This window comes from Eschrichtius robustus, chromosome 19 (genome assembly GCF_028021215.1).
Source record: "Eschrichtius robustus isolate mEscRob2 chromosome 19, mEscRob2.pri, whole genome shotgun sequence".
NCBI lineage: Eukaryota > Metazoa > Chordata > Mammalia > Artiodactyla > Eschrichtiidae > Eschrichtius > Eschrichtius robustus.
This window is the reverse complement of record NC_090842.1, coordinates 10,739,846-10,759,511: the sequence shown is the minus strand read 5'-3', so window position 1 is coordinate 10,759,511 and position 19,666 is coordinate 10,739,846. Positions and strand designations below refer to the sequence as shown.

The 19,666-nt window shown below is 44.5% G+C and overlaps 1 protein-coding gene across 1 annotated transcript; it reads left to right on the top strand.

Moving 5' to 3' along the window:
* The first annotated feature begins 4,433 nt into the window (after positions 1-4,433).
* On the top strand, positions 4,434-16,262 carry NUDT7 (nudix hydrolase 7). The gene is given in 5 exon segments (XM_068527688.1): positions 4,434-4,463; positions 4,465-4,553; positions 7,052-7,205; positions 9,999-10,157; positions 14,874-16,262. Coding segments are annotated over 5 exon segments (801 nt in total). The 3' UTR covers positions 15,243-16,262.
* The last annotated feature ends 3,404 nt before the right edge of the window (positions 16,263-19,666 follow it).

The window sequence follows — 19,666 nt, the reverse complement described above, 5'->3', positions numbered from 1 at the left end:
ACTCAGAGATTTAAGGCATTTTAATATGCAAGCGTGTATCTGTTTTATTGTTACACAATGAAAATTAAACAAGAATGAAAAAACGTCATGAATTACTTTGAAAAATCACATTGGCAGGACCAGGAAATAAATTCCCAGCAATTTACATTTTTGTAATCCAGGGCCGTTCTAGAAGCATTTTTCCAATATTCCCCATCTAAACTTTTGTTTTCAGTCCACACCCGCTGCCAGAAAAATAAAGGACTGCCTCAGGTCACCGACTTCTTGGCTGAAGTGCTTATCCAGACTTCCTGGGCCTGGCTGATTTCCACTCTTTTTTATTTTTTCAGATTCGAGTTCCATTTCTCCCCCTTTCAAAGCGTAGACTTATATCAGAATCACGCAAGGGTCTGGTTGCAAATGCAGATGCGTTTGTGTTGCAAATGAGGCCACAGCCCAAGAGGCTACATGTTTAATTAGCCCCCAGAAGATTCTTGTGCAGACTAAAGTTACTTGCCGCCATATCTGACATCAAAGTCCTCAACAACAAGGATCAGCTGTCAGGTGTCCCTATACCTCCAACATCCAGCTTGATGCCAAGCCCAAGAATGAGCGCTCAGCCTTGAAAACATGCTGAACCAAATTCACAAGCTCTTTCCTTTTTAATGGGTCTTTTACCAAAAAGCAAGGACCACATTAAGTAGGGATCTGTACACTTCAGCCCACTTTGTACAAAACAATCCACTCAACTTCCCTGGAGTCTCTCCTGAGCTGGACCTGCCCCAGCTGCCAACTCCCAAGCCCAGAAAAGAAGATTGTTCCAGTGCTACCAGGAAGGGTACGTCCTGGCACTGGTGGTCACCAACTGCCTTCCCTCTGGGGATGCTACATCACCCAGTGTTCAAAGCAGGTGGCCTTATCCTCTCAACATCAAACGTCTCCCTTGGGAGCACTTCAACTAGTGTCTTCACTGTTACAACAGAATCACCTAGAAGCTTGCTCACAAATGCCTGTTCCTGGATGAACTTCCACCCTGAGATAAGTACCTGTAGGGTGGGATTCGGAGCACTTAGATGTCCACGCAGCCTCCTCGCCCCCAGATGATACTGATGCTGAGGACCCGACCCATTCATAAAGGAATTTCTACCTCAACCTAGTCCTCAAAGAACGCTGTCATCTTCCTCTGCTAAAAGGGGAGAAGGCTGTGCCTCCTTAACTCTCTCTGATTTGCCCGGGGGAGGGGTGGGGAGTGGATGGAGGTGATGGGAGAAGTGTCTACTCCGCCAATACCCAGCCCAGCAATTGTAACCGTCATCCCCTGATGGATACGTGAGCACGAATCTGAAAGCTGTCCCCTGAGACTTCCCGGCAAGAGTTTATAGAGACCCTCTGCAAATTGAGGAAGGAGTGGAGGAAACTCACATTTCTTGAGCTTTATCTTCTTAGGAAAGTAATGCTAAGTGCTAAGTGTTTCCTTGTATCTTACCTTCTCTCCACAGCCTACCTAGACCCCACTGCCTACTCCCAGGCAGAATTAATTGCTTCCCCGCTGCTCCTCACTCCCAGAGCACTTTGGCTCCCCTCCTCGAGTAGAGCACTTCTCTGGCATTAAAGCTAATTGTTGCAGGTCTTTTCCCCAGACATCCTTTGCTCCAAAGGCTGGTTGGTGTTTTCTTTATCTCTGTACCACCCAGGCCTGGCCTTAAGGTGCTGCTCAACAATGTTTCCAGGTGGGTGCACTGCAGATAAGCTTCACCCTGGCCCCTGGGATGTGCTTTTTTGAGAGAAATGCACATGGAGGTGTTGGCTTTGCAGGCTGGCCTGAAGCTTTTTATAGCTTTGCTTTCTTCAACACGTCTTCCAGAATTATGTCACTACCAACAAATCTGTGTGCAAAAGCTACAGAGACAAGTCATTTCCTCTAGAAGACATTGCCCATTAATCTTGAATCCTGTATTGTTTTGCAGATATATATATATATATATATATATATATATATCTTATTATGATGCATTTTACCTTGTGATGTTCCCTGTGCTATGGCTTCCAGCATTACAAAAGCCATAAAAGCTAAGTGTTTTTCCAGCAGTATTTCTGATCTTGAAAGTAGATGCCCTGCATATAGCCTTGGTATACAGCAAAGCACCTCAGGACTCTGCTTTTTACATGAAGGCAATCCAAACTCCTGCTACATTCTGATTTTCTGATGTCAGGAGTATGGATGGGGATTTTTCAGAAGGTTTAAAGCATTTTTTTTTCTGGTTCCTTCAGCCCAGACTTTTGGAAGAGCTGCCCCTGCCCAATTGCCTCCAATCTCTCCTCACTTCCAATCCATCTCCCACCCTGATTCCACAGAGATCTTCCTGAAAACCCAGACCTGTTATTCCTATTCCTTTAGAAAGAAGGTCAACCTCCATCTACTGTGGCTTCCAAAGCCTTTTCCTCTATTCCCAGGGCTCTACTCTACAAAATGCCCTTTTTGTTCCAGCCATGCTGTACTACCTGACCCTCTGAATAAGACCCTTCACTCAAGCTTGGAGTCTGCTGTTCCCTCTGCCCAGAAGGCCATTGCCTCCACTTTGGCCTCTTGAAATCCCACCTATCCCTCAAAATCTACCTGAGTGCCAGCTGTGTGACTATGGGCAAGGTTTGCTCATCTTCAAAAGGAGGATTCAATCAAAAGATGTGTGAAAGAAGAGAAAATTAAAAAAATAAAACGCTCAGACAATAATTTTCAGCCCCCCAACTCAATCTTCTAAACAGTCTCCCCTCCTTTCTTATACAGAGATGACGGCACACTGTGCATTACTAGAGCTGAGAGTCATGTTCATGATCATCCCCAACAGACTAAGAGGAGCTCAAGGGGCCGCAACTTAGACATGCCTAGCACAGAGTAGCTCTGCAACGGATATTGGATGAGGGGTTCATTCATCTCCTTCTCATTCCTAATCACATCCACAAAATTCACAGGCCAGTTGCTTCTGAGAGGTTGTGTCAAAATAAATGAACTTAGAGGTCAAAATGATCTAACCTTGCACCCTAGCTGTGCGACCTTAAGCAAGACATTTTAAAATTTCTTAATCTGGAAAGTGAGGATGGTAATACCTCTATGGAAATAACCCTACTTCGTGGGGCTGCTCAGAGGATTAAGAGTGAAGTACTATCATCACTATTATTAGAATGTCATCAAGCTTTTGGTTTGGGCTCTCCCAGCCATGGCAGACCGGCCGGGTGAACATCTGAGCTCAGTGGTTTTAAAGGTCTTGGGAACTGTGGCCCAACTGTCCCATGACCCAGGGCCACATTGTGATTTTCATGGGCCCTAGGTAATTTTGAGTTTATGGATCCCCCTTCCTCCATAAAATAATAAAATGAATTCTATTTTAGGACTGCATTGGTATAAAGATGAATATAAGCCAGGCTGTATTCATTATTACATTTTGCATATTATTGTATTCATTTTCTTTGTTTAGAAGAAATTAAAATTAAAGCATTTTCATGGGGTTTTGAAATTATTGAGGACCCCGGGCATTGCACCTCCTGTGCAGGATGGAGAAGTCAGCCTAGCCTTCAGCCTCTGAAGTGACCTCTTAAGTGTCAGCTCAAACCAGGCTCCCTCTCACTGGTCTTCTCCAGCTACTTCTGGGGTCTTTGCACAAACTTGTCCTTCTTCCTGGAACCCTAACCCTCTCGGCGCATCAGAATCCCCTTCCAGTACAGATCACTGTGTTCTACCCTCAGTTTCTGACCCAGCAGCCCCGGGGTGGGACCCAAGAATCTACCTATTTTTAACAGCACACAGGTGGTGCTGACGTGGACGGTCGTGGCTGGTCCCAGGACCACACTTGGAGAAGAGCTGCTTTCGACGTCAGCTCCGCTGTCAATCTCTCTGGTTAGCCTTCTCTGATCTGTTTCTCCCTCACATGCTCTCCAAGGACTAAGAACTTCTGCTTTATCTATGTAATTTTTTGATTCGTGTCTCTCTCTCCCATTTGACTGTAAGCTCTGCGGTGTCTTTTCGCTCACTGTGGGAGCTGCATCCAGCACAAAGTACGTGCTGGGTAGTCATGTGTTGACTGCTGTTCAGAAAAGTTGAACCAACTTGACCTCCTAGCAACAGTGAGTGCGAGTGTAAGAATCCTCTCAACTCACCAGCACTGCATTTTCACTTTTTTCTTTTTTCACAGTTGTCAATTTCAGAGTGCCTCATTTACCTCCGGCGTTTGAGCGAGAGCTGAAAGCTACTTTGCGCGACCGGGGGCGCGGCTTTTAAGTCCCACTAGCCCCGCCCTCACGTCTCGCCCCGCCCCGATCCTCCGCCTACGGCTCTCGGCTCAGTCCTGCTTCCGACCCTAGACCCCGCCCTATCCCCGCCTCCGTCCCCCAGGCCCCGCCCCATATCCGTCCCCAGACCCCGCCTCTCTCCCCGCCCCAGGCCCAGAGCTGCTCTGCGCATGCCAGTCCGGGCGGTTTTTTTTTTTTCCCCCCCCCCCGGCCCGCCCCGGGAGGAGTTACCGGAAACAAACTTTCCCGGGGACAATGTGGCGAGCCTGTCCTCCCCAAGAGCCAGTCAGGTAAAGCCTCCCCGGCCCTGGCACCCCGAGCCCTGCCTGGCCCGGCCTTGATCGCGGCGAGGCCGAACAGATCGCTGGCCACGTATGACCGGCGCCTTTTGGCTACTTTTTTCTGAGCCCGCTTGCCCACCCTCCGAGCCCGCTCTCTGGGCGCTCACCTCTCTTGGCCGCTCGCAGGGTCCCTGGGCCTTCGCAGCTTCTCCCGCCAAAGAGCCGTTTGTGGCCGTCGTGGGTGCACACCCCTTCCTCGAGGGCTTCCCTCTTCCGCTCACCCGGTCTCCGGAGTCCGACTCAGGGACTGCGAGGCCGCGCCAGGCAGCTCTGGGTTCAAGGTCGGGATCTTGGGTCTCAGTTACGTAACCTCTCTGAGCCAGGCCGTGATCGTGTTTCCACCTTAATGAGAAAAGCATGGGAAGAAGGTGAGATGAGCCCATGCCCAGAATGGTGTGGCTGGTCCTGTTGGTGTTTTTATGGCGATTACCCCAAGGACCAGCCCCCTAATGGGGACGTTTCTGCAGACTTGCTTCTGCTGGTCCCTCTGGTCAGTTCTGGGCGCCTCTTAAAAGCCACACTTTTAAGTAGTCCCTCGCATTCCCGGTAGGGACAGTTTCCTTTTCTGGACGCGGGCCTGTGTGCACGGGATGCGCTCTGGAGTCCCCTCCAGTGCCAGCATTCCGTTTCTCTTTTCAGGCCATTTGGTCGCTTTTGACATCCACTGCTGTTACACAGCCACATTACTGAGCATCCTGCCTCGGAGAAGGAAGCAAAAAATAGCACACATCTCTGGCAACAACTGCCTGAGGACTGAGACATTTATGATGACATGTTACCATTCCTTGCGCCCTGAGTGTCAGCCACAGAACCATGTCATTTAATCATCACAGATATCTTCAGCATGTCACAGATGAGGAAAGGGGGGCTTAGAGAGGTCGTTCCTAGCACTTTGAAACCAGTTCTGCCTCACTTAAATACCCGATTTTGCCCCTTATGCAAAACTGCCTTAACCACAGAAAAGTTAAAATCAAACTGTTAGTTTCTAGGGCTGCCATAACAAAGTATCCCAAACTGGATGGCTTAAAACAACAGAAATGTATTCTTCCACAGTCCTGAGGCTGGAAGCTCAAAATCAAGGAGTCAGCAAGGCCATGCTCCCTCTGAAGGCTCCAGGGCAGGACACTCCCTGCCCGTTTCAGCTTCTGGTGGCCCCAGGCATTCCTTGGCTTGTGGCAGCACCACTCCAATTTCTGCCTCATCTTCAAATGACCTTCTTCCCCATATATGTGTCTCTCTGTGTCGTCTCCTCTTCTTATAAGGACACCAGTTATTGGATTTAGGGCCCACCCTAATCCCGGATGATTTCGTCTCGAAATCCTTCACTAATTGCATCTGCAAAGATCCTGTTTCCAAATACCATCCTGTTTTCAAACAATGGTTTTTTTTGGGGAGGGGACACTATTTAACCCACTTCACAAACCAACAATAAAATACACCTGTCAAAAAGACCAAAACAAACCCATAGTTACGGATTCAGGGCATCATTTGTGGTTATAAATCTAAATACTTGGCTTTTACTAAGTCACAGGTGGACCCAGCAATCTATGTTGTAACAAGACCTCTGGGTGATTCTGTTGCTGCTTAAGTTTGGGAACCACTGTTACAAGGCATTTGAAGACGAGGGTTTGATAATGTGACATAAGGGCCAGGTTAAGAGAAAGTCCTTAACCTTACGATGGTCTAACCTTACAGTGACTTGCTCTGCAAACCTGTCTTCCTGAATATTATTATGGATTTCAACATTGAGCTATTGCACTGTTGAAAGAACATTTACCATCATTTAAAATTCATTTAGCTTTTAAAGTGAACTCAGGTACGGAACTGTGTTCTTAGTAGTTTTTTGCCTCATTTTAGCTTGCCAACAGTCACGTGATTTGGGTATTATTACTGCTGCCATATTATTAAAAAGTACACTGAGACTCAAAAATGGTAAATGCCAGGACACGCAACGAAGCAGAAACACTGTCGAGATTAGGAACTTTTTTTTTTTTTTTTAGGACTATAGTTGCTTTACAATGTTGTGTTAGTTTCTGCTGTACAATGAAGTGAATCAGCTATATGTATACGTACATCCCCACATCCCCTCCCTCTTGAGCCTCCCACCACCCCCCATCCCACCCCTCTAGGTCATCACAGAGCACCGAGCTGAGCTCCCTGTGCTACACAGCAGGTTCCCACTAGCTATCAGTTTTACACATGGTGGTGTATATATGTCAGTCCTAATCTCCCAGTTTGTCCCACACCCCCCTTCCCGTGCTGTGTCCACACATCCATTTTCTATGTCTGCCTCTCTGTTCCTGCCCTGCAAATAGATTCATCTGTACCATTTTTCTAGATTCCACATATATGCGTTAATATACGATATTTATTTTTTTATGACTTACTTCACTCTGTATGACATCATAACTCTGGTTACTCAACTGTCTGGTTTGTTTCCATTTTAGAAACAGTTTGGTAGATGACGCTAAGGCCCGCTTAAGAAAACATGACGTTGGGACCAAATATTCTCACTTGTTGTCTAACAAATGTTCCATCCTTTTACCGTTGTTGGCTAAAGAAGGAAAACTCTACCTGTTGTTCACCCTCCGGTCAGAGAAGGTAGGTGACAAAAAGACTCCTTCCATTAAAGTCTCAGGACATGTGAAAACCCCATGAAATGCTGTCACTGGCACATATTTTGAGGTTCTAGATTCTCAACTGTACTCTCAAAATTGTGATGTTTGAGAAGTACATGAAGCCACAGGATAACAGGGCTGTTTTGGAGACGTTTTGGAAAGTAAAATAAGTAATTTAGCTAGCAAGTAATTTAAAATACTTTTAGGCCAGGGTTTCTTATCCAGCCATTGGCATTTGGGCTGGATAATTCTTTGTTGGCGGAGTTGCCCTGTGCATTATAGGATGTTTAACAACATACCTGGCCTCTACCCGCTACATGCCAGTCACACACACACACACACACAGACACACGCACACACTCACACGCATTTTTTGTGACAACCACAAATGTCTCCAGACATTGCCTACTGTTTCAGCAGGGATGGGGAGAGGATAAAATTGCCCCTACCGAGAGCCACTGTTTTAGACTACTCCCACCCCAGGTATAATGTGAAAATTCTAGAGCACTGAAGTTGACAGCCTGGGCCCTAAGCTGGCTGCCTATGTTCGAATGCAGAGTCTTGTTGAAGCTGTGTGACTTTGTCCTAATTACTTACCCTCTCTGTGCTGTAATGTCTTCACTTGCAAAATGAGGACAAGCTATTAGTACCTGCATCATAGGGCTGCTGTGAAGGCTTTACAGTGTAACAAATGTAAAGCACCTAAAACAGCGCTGGCAGTTGGCAAGGATTCAATAAGTCTCAGCTGTCACCATTAGTGTCATTAGCACACGTGGCCTGAGTTTTTACGATAAATCGTTCCACTTTAAAGAAATGTTGGGCTTGGGAATGGAGTTCCCCTGGGTACACCCCTGGGTACTGTCACTCTCCCTTGCTATTAGGGGTACTACTTCTGAGGAAGAGTTGGGGAAGCAGTCATTTCAAAGTTATCCTAGTACAAAAAAGAAAACAGGCCACAATAATGAGAAAATAGGCTTTGTAAGCAGAATAAGAAGTATCCCTTGGGTGGGGTCAGGGGGAAGCTGAGGAATCAGCTGAAGTTTTTTGGCTTTGGGACTAGACAAGTGTGGATTCTCTGTGGTCTGGGTCTGGCAACAATGACATAAACACATGAGATGATGAAAATCCAAGTTCCAAGGGGAGGTACTCAGTGGGAAGCAGGGACCAGGGTCTGTTCCCAGCTCTGCCAAAATCACCAGAGAAGCACTTAAGTATGTTTTTAATATTATCAGACAGTAATGTAGAAAATCTAGAGAACCCCAAAATGGGTCTCGGTTTCACTCGGAGTTGCTTTGCCTGTTGATTGTTATGTAAGAATCATCTTAGACCATAAATTCTGATGTGCAAAGGTCACATTTTTTTTCAAAGAAGTATTTCAATCTAATTACATCTGACTTTAGGCCCTATTTGGCTGTGGGAGTAAGAAACTTCCTGAGGCATTACTGGAGCTGTGTCCCTCCCTGGAGTCATATAAGCAGGGCCCCAGGAGACAGACAGATGATAGGTGATAGATAGATGATAGATAGACAGACAGACAACCTGATAGATGATAGATAGATAGACAGGCAGACAGATAGATGATAGATAGATAGATAATAAACAGATTATAGATAGATAGACAGATTATAGATAGATAGATGATAGATAGATGATAGATAATAGATAGACAGATAGATGATAGATGATAGATAGATGATAGATAGGCAGGCAGATAGATAGATGATAGATAGATAGATGATAGATAGATAGATGATAGATAGACAGATGATAGATAGACAGATAGATGATAGACAGATAGACAGACAGATGATAGGTGATAGATAGATGATAGATAGATAGATGATACACAGATAGACAGACAGACAGATGATAGGTGATAGACGATAGATGATAGACAGATAGATGACAGACAGATAGACAGATGATAGGTGATAGATGATAGATAGATTATAGATAAATAGATTATAGATAGATAGATGATAGACAGATGTTAGATAGATGATAGGCAGATAGATGATAGATAGATGATAGATAGATATTAGATAGATAGATGATAGATAGACGATAGATAGATGATAGAAAGATAGATGATAGATAGGCAGATAGATGATAGATAGATGATAGAGATATATATCTGATATATATATAGATATCTGATATACATAGATATAGACATCAGAATATATATCTGTATCTCAGAATATATGTATCTATATATATATCTGAATCACTTTGCTGTATACCAGAAACTAACACAACATTGTAAATCAACTATACTTCAATGAAAAAACATATTAAAAATTTTTTTCTTAAGGGTTAATTTTATATTATGTGAATTTCACCTCAATTAAACAAACACTTTAAAAAAATAGTCACTTATAGAACCGTTCCGAGGGCTCAGTGAAAAGAAACCCACGTGAAGCAGCATGCCCAGAACATGGTAAGCACTCAGTAAAGATTACTGATGACATTGCTGTTTTCATTCTCCTTTTGTTCCACTTTTTTTCCTCATCCATGTAAAGTTATTTGTGGGTGTATGGTATCCTTGGAGGGCAAGGAGAGAAAAATCAGAAGGGAGGGTAGTTCTCCAAGTTCATTTTTTAAAAGGATTCAAGAAAAAAAAAAAAACTTTTCTTTTTGGTCTTATTCCCACTTACTACCACAAGTGTGGGAATGGTCTCTGGCACAAGATAGAAATTCAGCGCATACTTGTTGAATGAGTGAACAGTACCAAACTTGGAATCACACATTGCAGCTCTTTTCTTTCCATATCCAGCTGAGAAGGTCACCCGGAGAGGTCTGCTTTCCTGGAGGCAAGTACGAACCTACAGATGCGGATGACGTGGCCACGGCTCTCCGGGAAGCCCAGGAGGAAGTGGGGCTGCATCCTCACCAAGTGGAGGTCGTCTGCCGCCTGGTGCCAGTGCTGTTTGATGTAAGGCTTGGGATGGAACTGGGTTTCTGAGACTCTCATGCGCTCACAGTGGATACACTATCTTCAGGATTCCATGTTTGGCCAAACATGACCCTCAAGAGTGCTATACTGAGTCAAGAGACTGGTTCATGTGTGGCCTTTGCCCCTTGTGAGCTAAGAGGCCTTGGGCAAGCCTTCCTTCCTGTATGGGCCCCTTCTTCCCCATCCAGAAATGAAAGGGCTGAACTCCATCAGTGGTTTTCAAACTAGGTGCTGTGGAACCCTGCAGATGCCTCAGAATTGTTTCATTAACATTCAGTTCACATTTATTTTTCTCCAGTATGCATTTATTTTGAGAATTCTCTTGAAACAATAATACACACTTGAGCATACCAAATTTCAGCCCCTCGGAGGCCACCAGGGTATCACTTTTGCCCAAAGGATACTCATTTTTGCACATACCGTGGAACCAAGTTTCTCCATGTCACATTAATTGAGCAGTATCCTGAGATCACTAGGGAAGCTGTTTAAAAACAGTTACTACTTGTAACTGCATTTCTGTGTGAAGCAGGATTTCCTTGATAGTATATACCAAACAAACAAACAAACATAACAACAAAATGAATCCTGGGGCTGAGGTAGCCAGACCTTATTTCATATGAACTGAACACAACAATTTCATTGTTGTACTAATTGACTTTAGAAGGAGTAAATCTGAAGTTGGATAACAGCGTTGTTTTATCGGTATAACATTATTCATATAAACTTTTAATTTTAGAATAGTTACAGATTTACGGAAAAGTCACAAAGATATCACAGAGAGTTCTCGCATACCCGTACACGTGTCCCCCCATTATTGACATCGGACATCACTGTGGTACACTGGTGACAACTAAGAAACCAATGTTAGTACATTACCATTACCTAAACTCCACTCTTGTCTTTTACTAGTTTTTCTACTAATGTCCTCCTTTCTGTCCTGGATCTCATCCAGGACACCATGTTGTGCTTGGCTGTCATGTCTCCTTATTCTCTGATCTGTGACAGTTCCTTAGCCTTCCATTATTTTCATGACCTTGACACTTTTGAGGTGTACTGGTCAGGTATGTTCTAGAATGCTCCTCAGTTGGGGTTTATCTGATATTTTTCTCCTGGTTAAGCTAGGGTTATGGGCTTGAGGGAAGAGTATCACAGAGGTGAACTGCACTCATCACGTATCAGAGGTAGGTGTAAATTTGTTTATGTTTTAAATAGTATCGGGCTTCCAGGTGAATTTTTATGTCAAAGGAAGAATCCCACTGATACCTAAAAATCAGAAAACCAGATCGCCCTTTGTGAAGATCGGTGGTGCTGAGATATGTCTTAGTTGGGTCCATTTTAAAAATAGAAAGGTCACCACTCAAGGGAGATTTAGTTTGGAAGAAGCTAATGGCAATAAGTGCATCCTCAATGAAAAAGAAATGAGACAGAGAAAAAGAACATGGGATTAGGACAAGATACGTGTCAATTACTTCGTCTTCAACTATGTTTTCTACTGGCAGCCCTTTTCAGAGGATGTCTGCAAATCCCCCAGAACATCTTAGGGATTGATTTTAGAACTCTTGACAAAACGCATAATGGTTGTTAAGTTCCCAAAGTAAGAGTAACTCCGTTTCCAAGGTCCCCAGGAGCTACTGAGTTCTGCCCTTGAGGGGATAGGCTACAACAGTCTTCACAGGAGTTTATGGGTCTTCAGGAGATTTCCATGGACCAGACGCTCCCGGAGCAGGAGGCTTCTAAGATGACCTGCTCTTGATGTAATGCTAATCACATCAACGAGAAATTAGAATGAACAAAGGCTTTCAAGAAAGGTGTACTGTGTTTAGAAGTGCTAGTGAAGGTCATTTTGCTTTTTGGACCTTGCAGATCTTTTAAATGTGCTACCAAAATGCCATTTATTTAATGCTTAGAAGCCTAATCTAATCCAATGGTTCTTAACTGGGGGTAATTTTGTCCCCCAGGGAACACAGGGCAATGCCCGGAGATGTTCTGGGGTGTCATTGGCTTTTACCCGCACCCGGCGTTAACCCTCCCACGCCTTCCAGCCCCCAACCTGCTTGTCCTTTTGTCATACACGTATGAGCTTCTCTCTGCAAAGGCCTAGGGGGACAGTTCTCCTTTTTCTCTGTACGTGGCCCAAACCTGCCAGTCTCGATCCTTTTCTTTGCCTCCCAAAGGCCCAATTCCTGTAACATTTCAGTGGTGTATCCTGACTTCCGGGGATGTTTCTAATAGCCTGCAGCTTCTTCCAGGGGCCCTAAAGCCTGCCTCACCCTATGTCCACAGCAGAAGCCTGTCTCCATGGCATTTCAACTCAGCCAATGGCCAAATGCAGAGTTTTATGGGTCCTAGGATGTCTGCCATGCACACCTTTTTTTCCCTGCCAATTCAGACACCTGTGTTTTTAGAGATCAGATATCCAGAGACGCTGCTTCATCCACAGATTCCCACAGTCTCTCTTACTCTTCTAAGCTTGAACCATGTGGAACGTGCCTGACTCTGCATCTGAAACATTCAGTCTTAGACCATGATCTCCTTCTGAGGCTCTGATTTTTTTTTCCCCGCCAATCTCCTCAGGCTCTGACACGCCAGTTTAAGGGCCGGCACTGCCATGCCAATTCAGTGTCCACCCACCTGCCTAACAAGCGTGGCCCACAGTCCTCGGGCGGGGATGACATCTGAGCTGCAGCTGGGAACTCTCCACCGTCGTATTTAAGCCACCTGCTGTGTGCCATCTCGGAGATATGGTGACACGTGTTTGATAGAATTTGAGTGTGTGGGCAGCAGGCCCGTGGTCGAATCCTGGTTTCTGCCAAGTGTTAGCTGGATGTGACCTTGGGCAAGTTTTTTCTTGTCCAATTGCCATTGTTCAAGCTTCCTCGTGGGCAGGTTGTTGTGAAGAATCAGGCGGAGGGTGTTGGATTCTAGAGAAGGTTATGGTCTTTGAATGGAAATAGCAGCCACGGATGCGTGCTGAGCGATACTCCAGGCTCTGTCCAGATGCCTTCTTAGTCCTTTTAGGCCGTGTTTCTGATACACGCACCAGCAGCTTTCTTCCAAGACCCGTGCCCTTGGACCACTGGAACCGCCTCCCCTGATGCACAGAGAGCCAGCACTGCCTTGATTTACTTCCAGCCGGGCAGTCCTCAGCCAATGACTGAGCGGCATGAAAGCCCAGCCCCCTCATCTCGTGGGACAGGCTCGAAGGTGTACTTTACACCCCACAGGTCCCCGCAGCATCCTCGCCTGGCTTCCCCCCTACCCGTCTTTCTTCCCCGCTCCCTTCCTCACCACTTTCTCCTGGGAGCACTTCCTTAAGAAATCACTTGCATCTGAGTCTTCATTGCAGAGGCCGCCTTTGGGGAACCCTGGGACAGAAGAGGCTGAGCCTTCACACAAGGCCAGGCACAGCGAGGGCTGCTGCTGGAACAAAGCCTCTGCCCTCTGGCAACTCATGACCCCAGATTTCCCACCCTAAGGATGTCTAAAGTCTGTGCTCCCGTCCTCCGCTCCTGGTCCAAATGTTGACTTTCATCGTTAATTTAGTTAATGGTCTGAGTCATCACTGTTCTTTTTTTTTTGGCTGTGCCATGCGGCATGTGGGATCTTAATTCCCCGACCAGGGATCGAACCCGTGCCCCCCTGCATTGAGAGCGTGGAGTCTTAACCACTGGACCGCCAGGGAAGTCCCAGTCATCACTGTTCTGAAACATGCTTTAGCTGTCCTTCCTCAGAATTTTCCACAGGCCTGTTTATCCTCCTATAGAACCCCAGCCTCACAATGTATCCCTGGATTTTCCCACCCACTTCCTCTTAGGAGTTCTCCCAGGAATTCCTGATTCTTCTCACTTTCTAATTCAAGGTCATGCAGCCCTTATCAGCTCCTACACTAAACTCCAGGCCTCCCCCTCAAGATTTTCAGTAGACTCTTTCAGTTAACAGCACCCTACATTCATTTCAGCACAGTAGTGGTTGTAAATAGAAATCCCCCCCCACTTATAAACATATATGTTATGTAAAATAGTGTGTATATATATATATATATATGTGTATATATGTATATATATATATATATACACACACACACACACACACATATATGTATAAAATTCTCCATAAATGGGAATATGCCACAATTAATATGATGTCACTTTTCTATTGATAAGATGGCACATACTTGTCTATACTGATAAGGAAAGGTGTCTATCACATTCTTTTTTAAGGGCTGCATAGTACCCCATTATATGGATATAGTCGTAATTGGTCTACCCTAAATATCCATCCATTGAGCAGTGATAACTTTAGTTTGGGACTATCGCAAACCATGCTTCCGTCTTGTACGTTTATCTTTTCTCACTGGTAGGAATTTGTCATACAGATGTACTCACACAAATGCAATTTCAGGGCCAAAGGGAGCACATTTTGATAATGTTACTAAATCTCTGTTCCAAAAGACTGTACTAATTTATGTTCCCCAAAAATATCGTTTTCAGACTCATCTGAGATGCTGCGTCAGGTAGGGCAGAGACCACTCCCATTTAGGGGGACGTGACGTTTACTTATGGAGCAAGTTTTATGTAACTGACTGCTTTGGCCTGTGAGCTTAGTTTATGTAGAAGTGGCATGCTTTTAACCATGCTTTTTTTGAAACGGTATGTCTTCACTTCTCAGTTTGTATCTTTTGTGTTTTGCTTTCAGAGAGATACATTGATAACCCCTGTTGTAGGATTTATAGACTCCAACTTCCAGGCCAAGCCTAACCCCGATGAAGTTAAGAATGTGTTCCTGGTGCCTCTGGAATATTTCCTGCATCCCAGCGTCTACCAGCAGGGTCACCTGACACGCTCTGGTCATCATATTATTATTCACTGCTTTGAGTACACAAACCCTGAAGACGGTGTGACTTATCATATCCGTGGAATGACTGCAAAATGTGCCTTGTTTGTTGCCTTAATTATTTTGGGAAAAAAACCCTCCTTTGAGGTTGAATTTAATCTCAACGATCTGATGTCATCCTCTGAAGAGGCTTTACTGAAGCTTCATAAACATGCTACAAGCAAGTTATGATTTATGAGACCAACACCCAGATAACTCTCTATGCGGTGTTTGTGTGGGCTTATCCACAGAACAACAATAATGCCAGCTGTTGGAATTTGACAGGTGTGAATATGTTTCCCGCAATATGAAGGTAAAAACCTTGCCCTTTTTCCAGTTCCCCTCTATTATCTGAAAAAGCAAAAGTCTTTCAAAAGTAGAAAAATGGGGACTTCCCTGGTGGTGCAGTGGATAAGACTCCACACTCCCAGTGCAGGGGGGCCCAGGTTCGATCCCTGGTCAGGGAACTAGATCCCACATGCATGACACAACTTAAGAGCTCACGTGCCACAACTAAGAAGCCCACCTGCCACAAGTAAGACCTGGTGCAACCAAATAAATAAGTAAATAAAAATAAAAATTAAAAAAAAAATTTTTTTTTAAAGTAGAAAATGTGTTTATACTGTTGCATAATTTCACCCACAGTATATTTAACAATGCTTTCCTTACACATGTAAGAAAAAGGATCAGGCACATAGTAGGCACTTAATAAATATTTGTTAAATGTATGCTCTTGTGGCATTTATCTTGTTTGTAGGAGGTAATACCTCTATCTGTCATTACATGTGACAGAAACTTCTGACCAGCCATCAAAATCCATCCTCCTTTTCTTATTTGGCAATAGAGTTGAATCTGAGCCCATAGCTGCCCAGGTAGAAACAGCATTACCTAAGTTCTGGTGCAGTTAAATGTAGCTCTGAAATTTACTTTAAGCCAATGGGATGTGAGTGAAAATCGTTCTTGCCAGTCATCTCCAATTTAAGGGACAAGCCAGATTCCCTGGATTCTCTTTCCCTTTTCCATGATTCATCTGCAACCCAGCCTCGACTACACAGATGAAGACAATTCCTGCAGGAAAGTTAGAGCCAAAAGATGGTAAGAGCTTGGATCTCTGAATGACTCTGTGGAGCAGAGCAACCCACCATCCTGGACTGTTCACTTGGGACTGTTACTTGGGAGAAAAATAAAATTCTGTCATTTCTGCCACTGTAATTTGGGGTCACTTTGTTACAGCAGAGCTATAGCCCTAATAATACATCATAACACTTGAAAATGGTTGGATGGATATTCACTGAAACTTGAGGTGTTGCCAGCAATTAGAATTCAGGATGATCTGCATTTAACATATGAGCTCTGGGACATGCACAGGACAACTCTGGGTGTTGGTGGGGTTTGGCAGTCATCATCCAAAATAACTGAAATGAAAGAATATGAGAGGCCTACAATCAGGAGAGATAACATTATCTGTCTTAATATGATAGCAGAAAAACACTGATTTCAAGCACAATCCCCAAATCAAAAGCCAAAGAGACAAACATTCTGAATCGCATGCCTTGAAATCTACCACATCTTACATGGGCATCACCATATATCATGCTTTAGAGTTAGCAGGGATTTCTTCATTTAATTATGGTATCAGCCGTCCTGCACCAGATCAGGGGCGAGGGGGGCGGGTCTTGAATAAAGCCACGTAACCTCAATTGTATGACGGCACTTTCCCATCTTCCTGAGTATTATTAGATTTTTAGAAAGCCAGACCATTTTTAATAAGACTGTGTTGTAGCTGAAAACGTGGTGCCCACAGTAAACTCATCAATCAGCCATGCAACTGTCCATTGCTGCTGAGTTTTGATTTTCCGAGAGCTGGCAGAGGAAAACATTTGATCTGCTGCTTTATACCCATAAATGTTGAAATGGCGCAAATCTGGCTCCAACCACGAAAGCAGATGGTGGGTGAGTTTCCCCATTAATATTCTGTAACTAGCCCTGCATGAACAGGCCTAAACTGTTTCCGAACAATTTTGGAGGCATTTGCAAATGTGTGTTTACAATCTGACAGTGGTGTAATTGCCGGGTAGATGGTTGGCCTCTCTGGCAGTGTGGAAAGCCACCTTTCTGAACTGTTGGTTTATGCGAACGCCACAGACCTGCCCGGTTTCTAAGAGGAAGTGGCCCAGCTGAAGTCTACACTCTGAATGACACCCATGGCCACCCACTTTAAGGGGCTTAGTGATGGAGGTGTTGCCCCCACCCCCCTTTCAGTGGTGTTAAATATCCTGTTACAGGGACAGACATCTAGGAAGTCTGGCTCAAATAAAAGAAGTTATTGGCAGAGTACTGACCTCACGGAATATGCAAAACCACTGAAAAAAATCAGTCTCAAGGAACACAGCGATGGGGATCAACCCCTACCTCAAAAGCAAGAGGATGTGAACCTTTACTTCTGCATCCTGTCGTTATTATGACAATAACCATCCTACTGAGTTTACTGATAACAGAGAAAAACAACCAGAAACAGTGCTTCAGTCCCTCATTCCTCAGAGGAAACTCCATTTGGCCTCGCTTGGGTAACCTGGCAGGTTTCCAGGAACCTACAGACATGTTCAAGGGCAGGGGTCAGAGTTGGGGCCACAATTGCATGTGTCTCCCTAAGTCCCCTGAGTCAGCAGGCTCTGGGTGGGAGCATTGCTGAAGATGGGGGGGGGGGGGTGGGCTGGACAAACATGCCCAAACAGCTACTGTCTCCGGTCCCTAAAATTTGTAAGGTCTGTGGATTCTGCCAGCCAGGCATCTCAGTTCTGTCTCCTTCTTTGCATCCCGGCGGCCTTGGTAAGCAGGTGGTTAAGTCTGAGTCTAGAGTCAGGATGCCTGGATTTGAATCCCAGCTCCAGCATCTAAGGTCCATTCGGCGACCTTTAGCAAGTTACTCATTCTCTATAGGCCTTGGTTTCCTCTTCTGTAACATGGGATAGAGAAACTTTTTATTTTAGGGCTACTGATGGGATAAAAAGAGTTAGTACCTGTGACCCCTTTACTTAAAGCACACCCAAATGCTCAGAATAATGCCTGGGAAACAGCAGCAGTATTACTGTTAGCTAGTAATTACGGCATTATTATAACTGTGACATTATAGTATAACAATAATAATAAGCATTGCTATTTCTCTAGTTCTGAATGTTATCATTTTCCTATACCAGAAGTTCCTGAATTTTCTTGGTTCACAATGAGTACCCTTGGCATCTCAGTAATTTTTTCACAGTACATCCAGGCCAAAGGAAACACCTAATAATTTGGTTTGTTATGTTATTGTAGACAAACAAGTTAACAAGTGTTTATGTCCTCCTAACTTGGTAGCCGTTTGAAAATACACTATATACTAGAAAAATACTATTTTCATTTCAATCTTAAAAAAACACAATTGCTTATTGATGGGATGTGTGCACCAGCTGGTCACCCAAGTAAATGGAAAGCTCAAACACAGTCACATAATGGGAATAAACACACAGTCACAGAGAGGAGGGACAAGCTTTGGGACTCAGGGAAGCCATCCCAGAAGAAGTGGTGGTTGAGCTGAGCTTTGACGGACAAGGAGATGCTACCCAGGTGAACGGGATGGTGGTGGTGATGATGGGGACTATTCTTATTAAGCACCTGTTACATACCTGGCCCTTCACTTTGATTATTTCATTTAACCCTCCACCAACTCTCTGCAGTGAGTACTATGATAATTCCCATTTTTAGGTAGGAAAATTTGAGGATCAGAGAAGTTCAATATTTGCCCACGGTCACAGAGCCAACATCCAAATGCACAGGTATGAATTTCAAAGCCCATATTCTTTCTACTACACCCACTGACTCAACATAAGACTCATTTCCTAGGGACAGAGGCAAGAATAGAAGGTTAACTTTATGTTTCCCTTGAATTACCACGTGGGAAAGGGAAAGCAAGACTAAATAAATTGGGAGAGAGCAGAGTTTATTTTTGCCTTTGTCATGTCCTCCAGCTTATTCAGCTGGCGTTGCACACAGTGAAACGAGTGATTAGCTACGAGGATTTTAATTAAAATGGAACATACCAATAAATAAATGAGAGTGCTGGCATCCTTGCTCTTTTAACAACTCCCTTCATGGTGCCAGCTTTCCGGTTAAAGAAATGAGATGGGGCAACGTTCCTCCACCCTTTAGACAAGATGAATAAATACAATTCAAGTCTTTTTCTTGTTTCCAGTTGCTTTCTTACCTGAGACTAGCACAAAGTTTTGATAAAATTGCTGCGGTAATCAGCCCCTGGTCCAGCTGTCTTTGATGTGGCATATTGGGGTCCCTCCTAGGGGCTGTGTATAGACTCCATTCAGAAATCCTGATGGCCCTCCCAGCATCACTCAGCCACCTCCCTCTGCCTTCCCATGGTTGCACACCACTCAGACTTAAGAGTCAAGTCCTCTATGCCAACTCCTCCAACCACCCCTATTTCATAGCTCGGACACTGCTTCCTCTCACCGCTTTGCATACCTGTTTAATATATGTATATCTTTCTGCTTATTCCAGCCATGACCCTGGAAGGAACAGATCCACAAACCATGAGACCCCCTCTGTCTGACTTCCCCTGGCCTCTG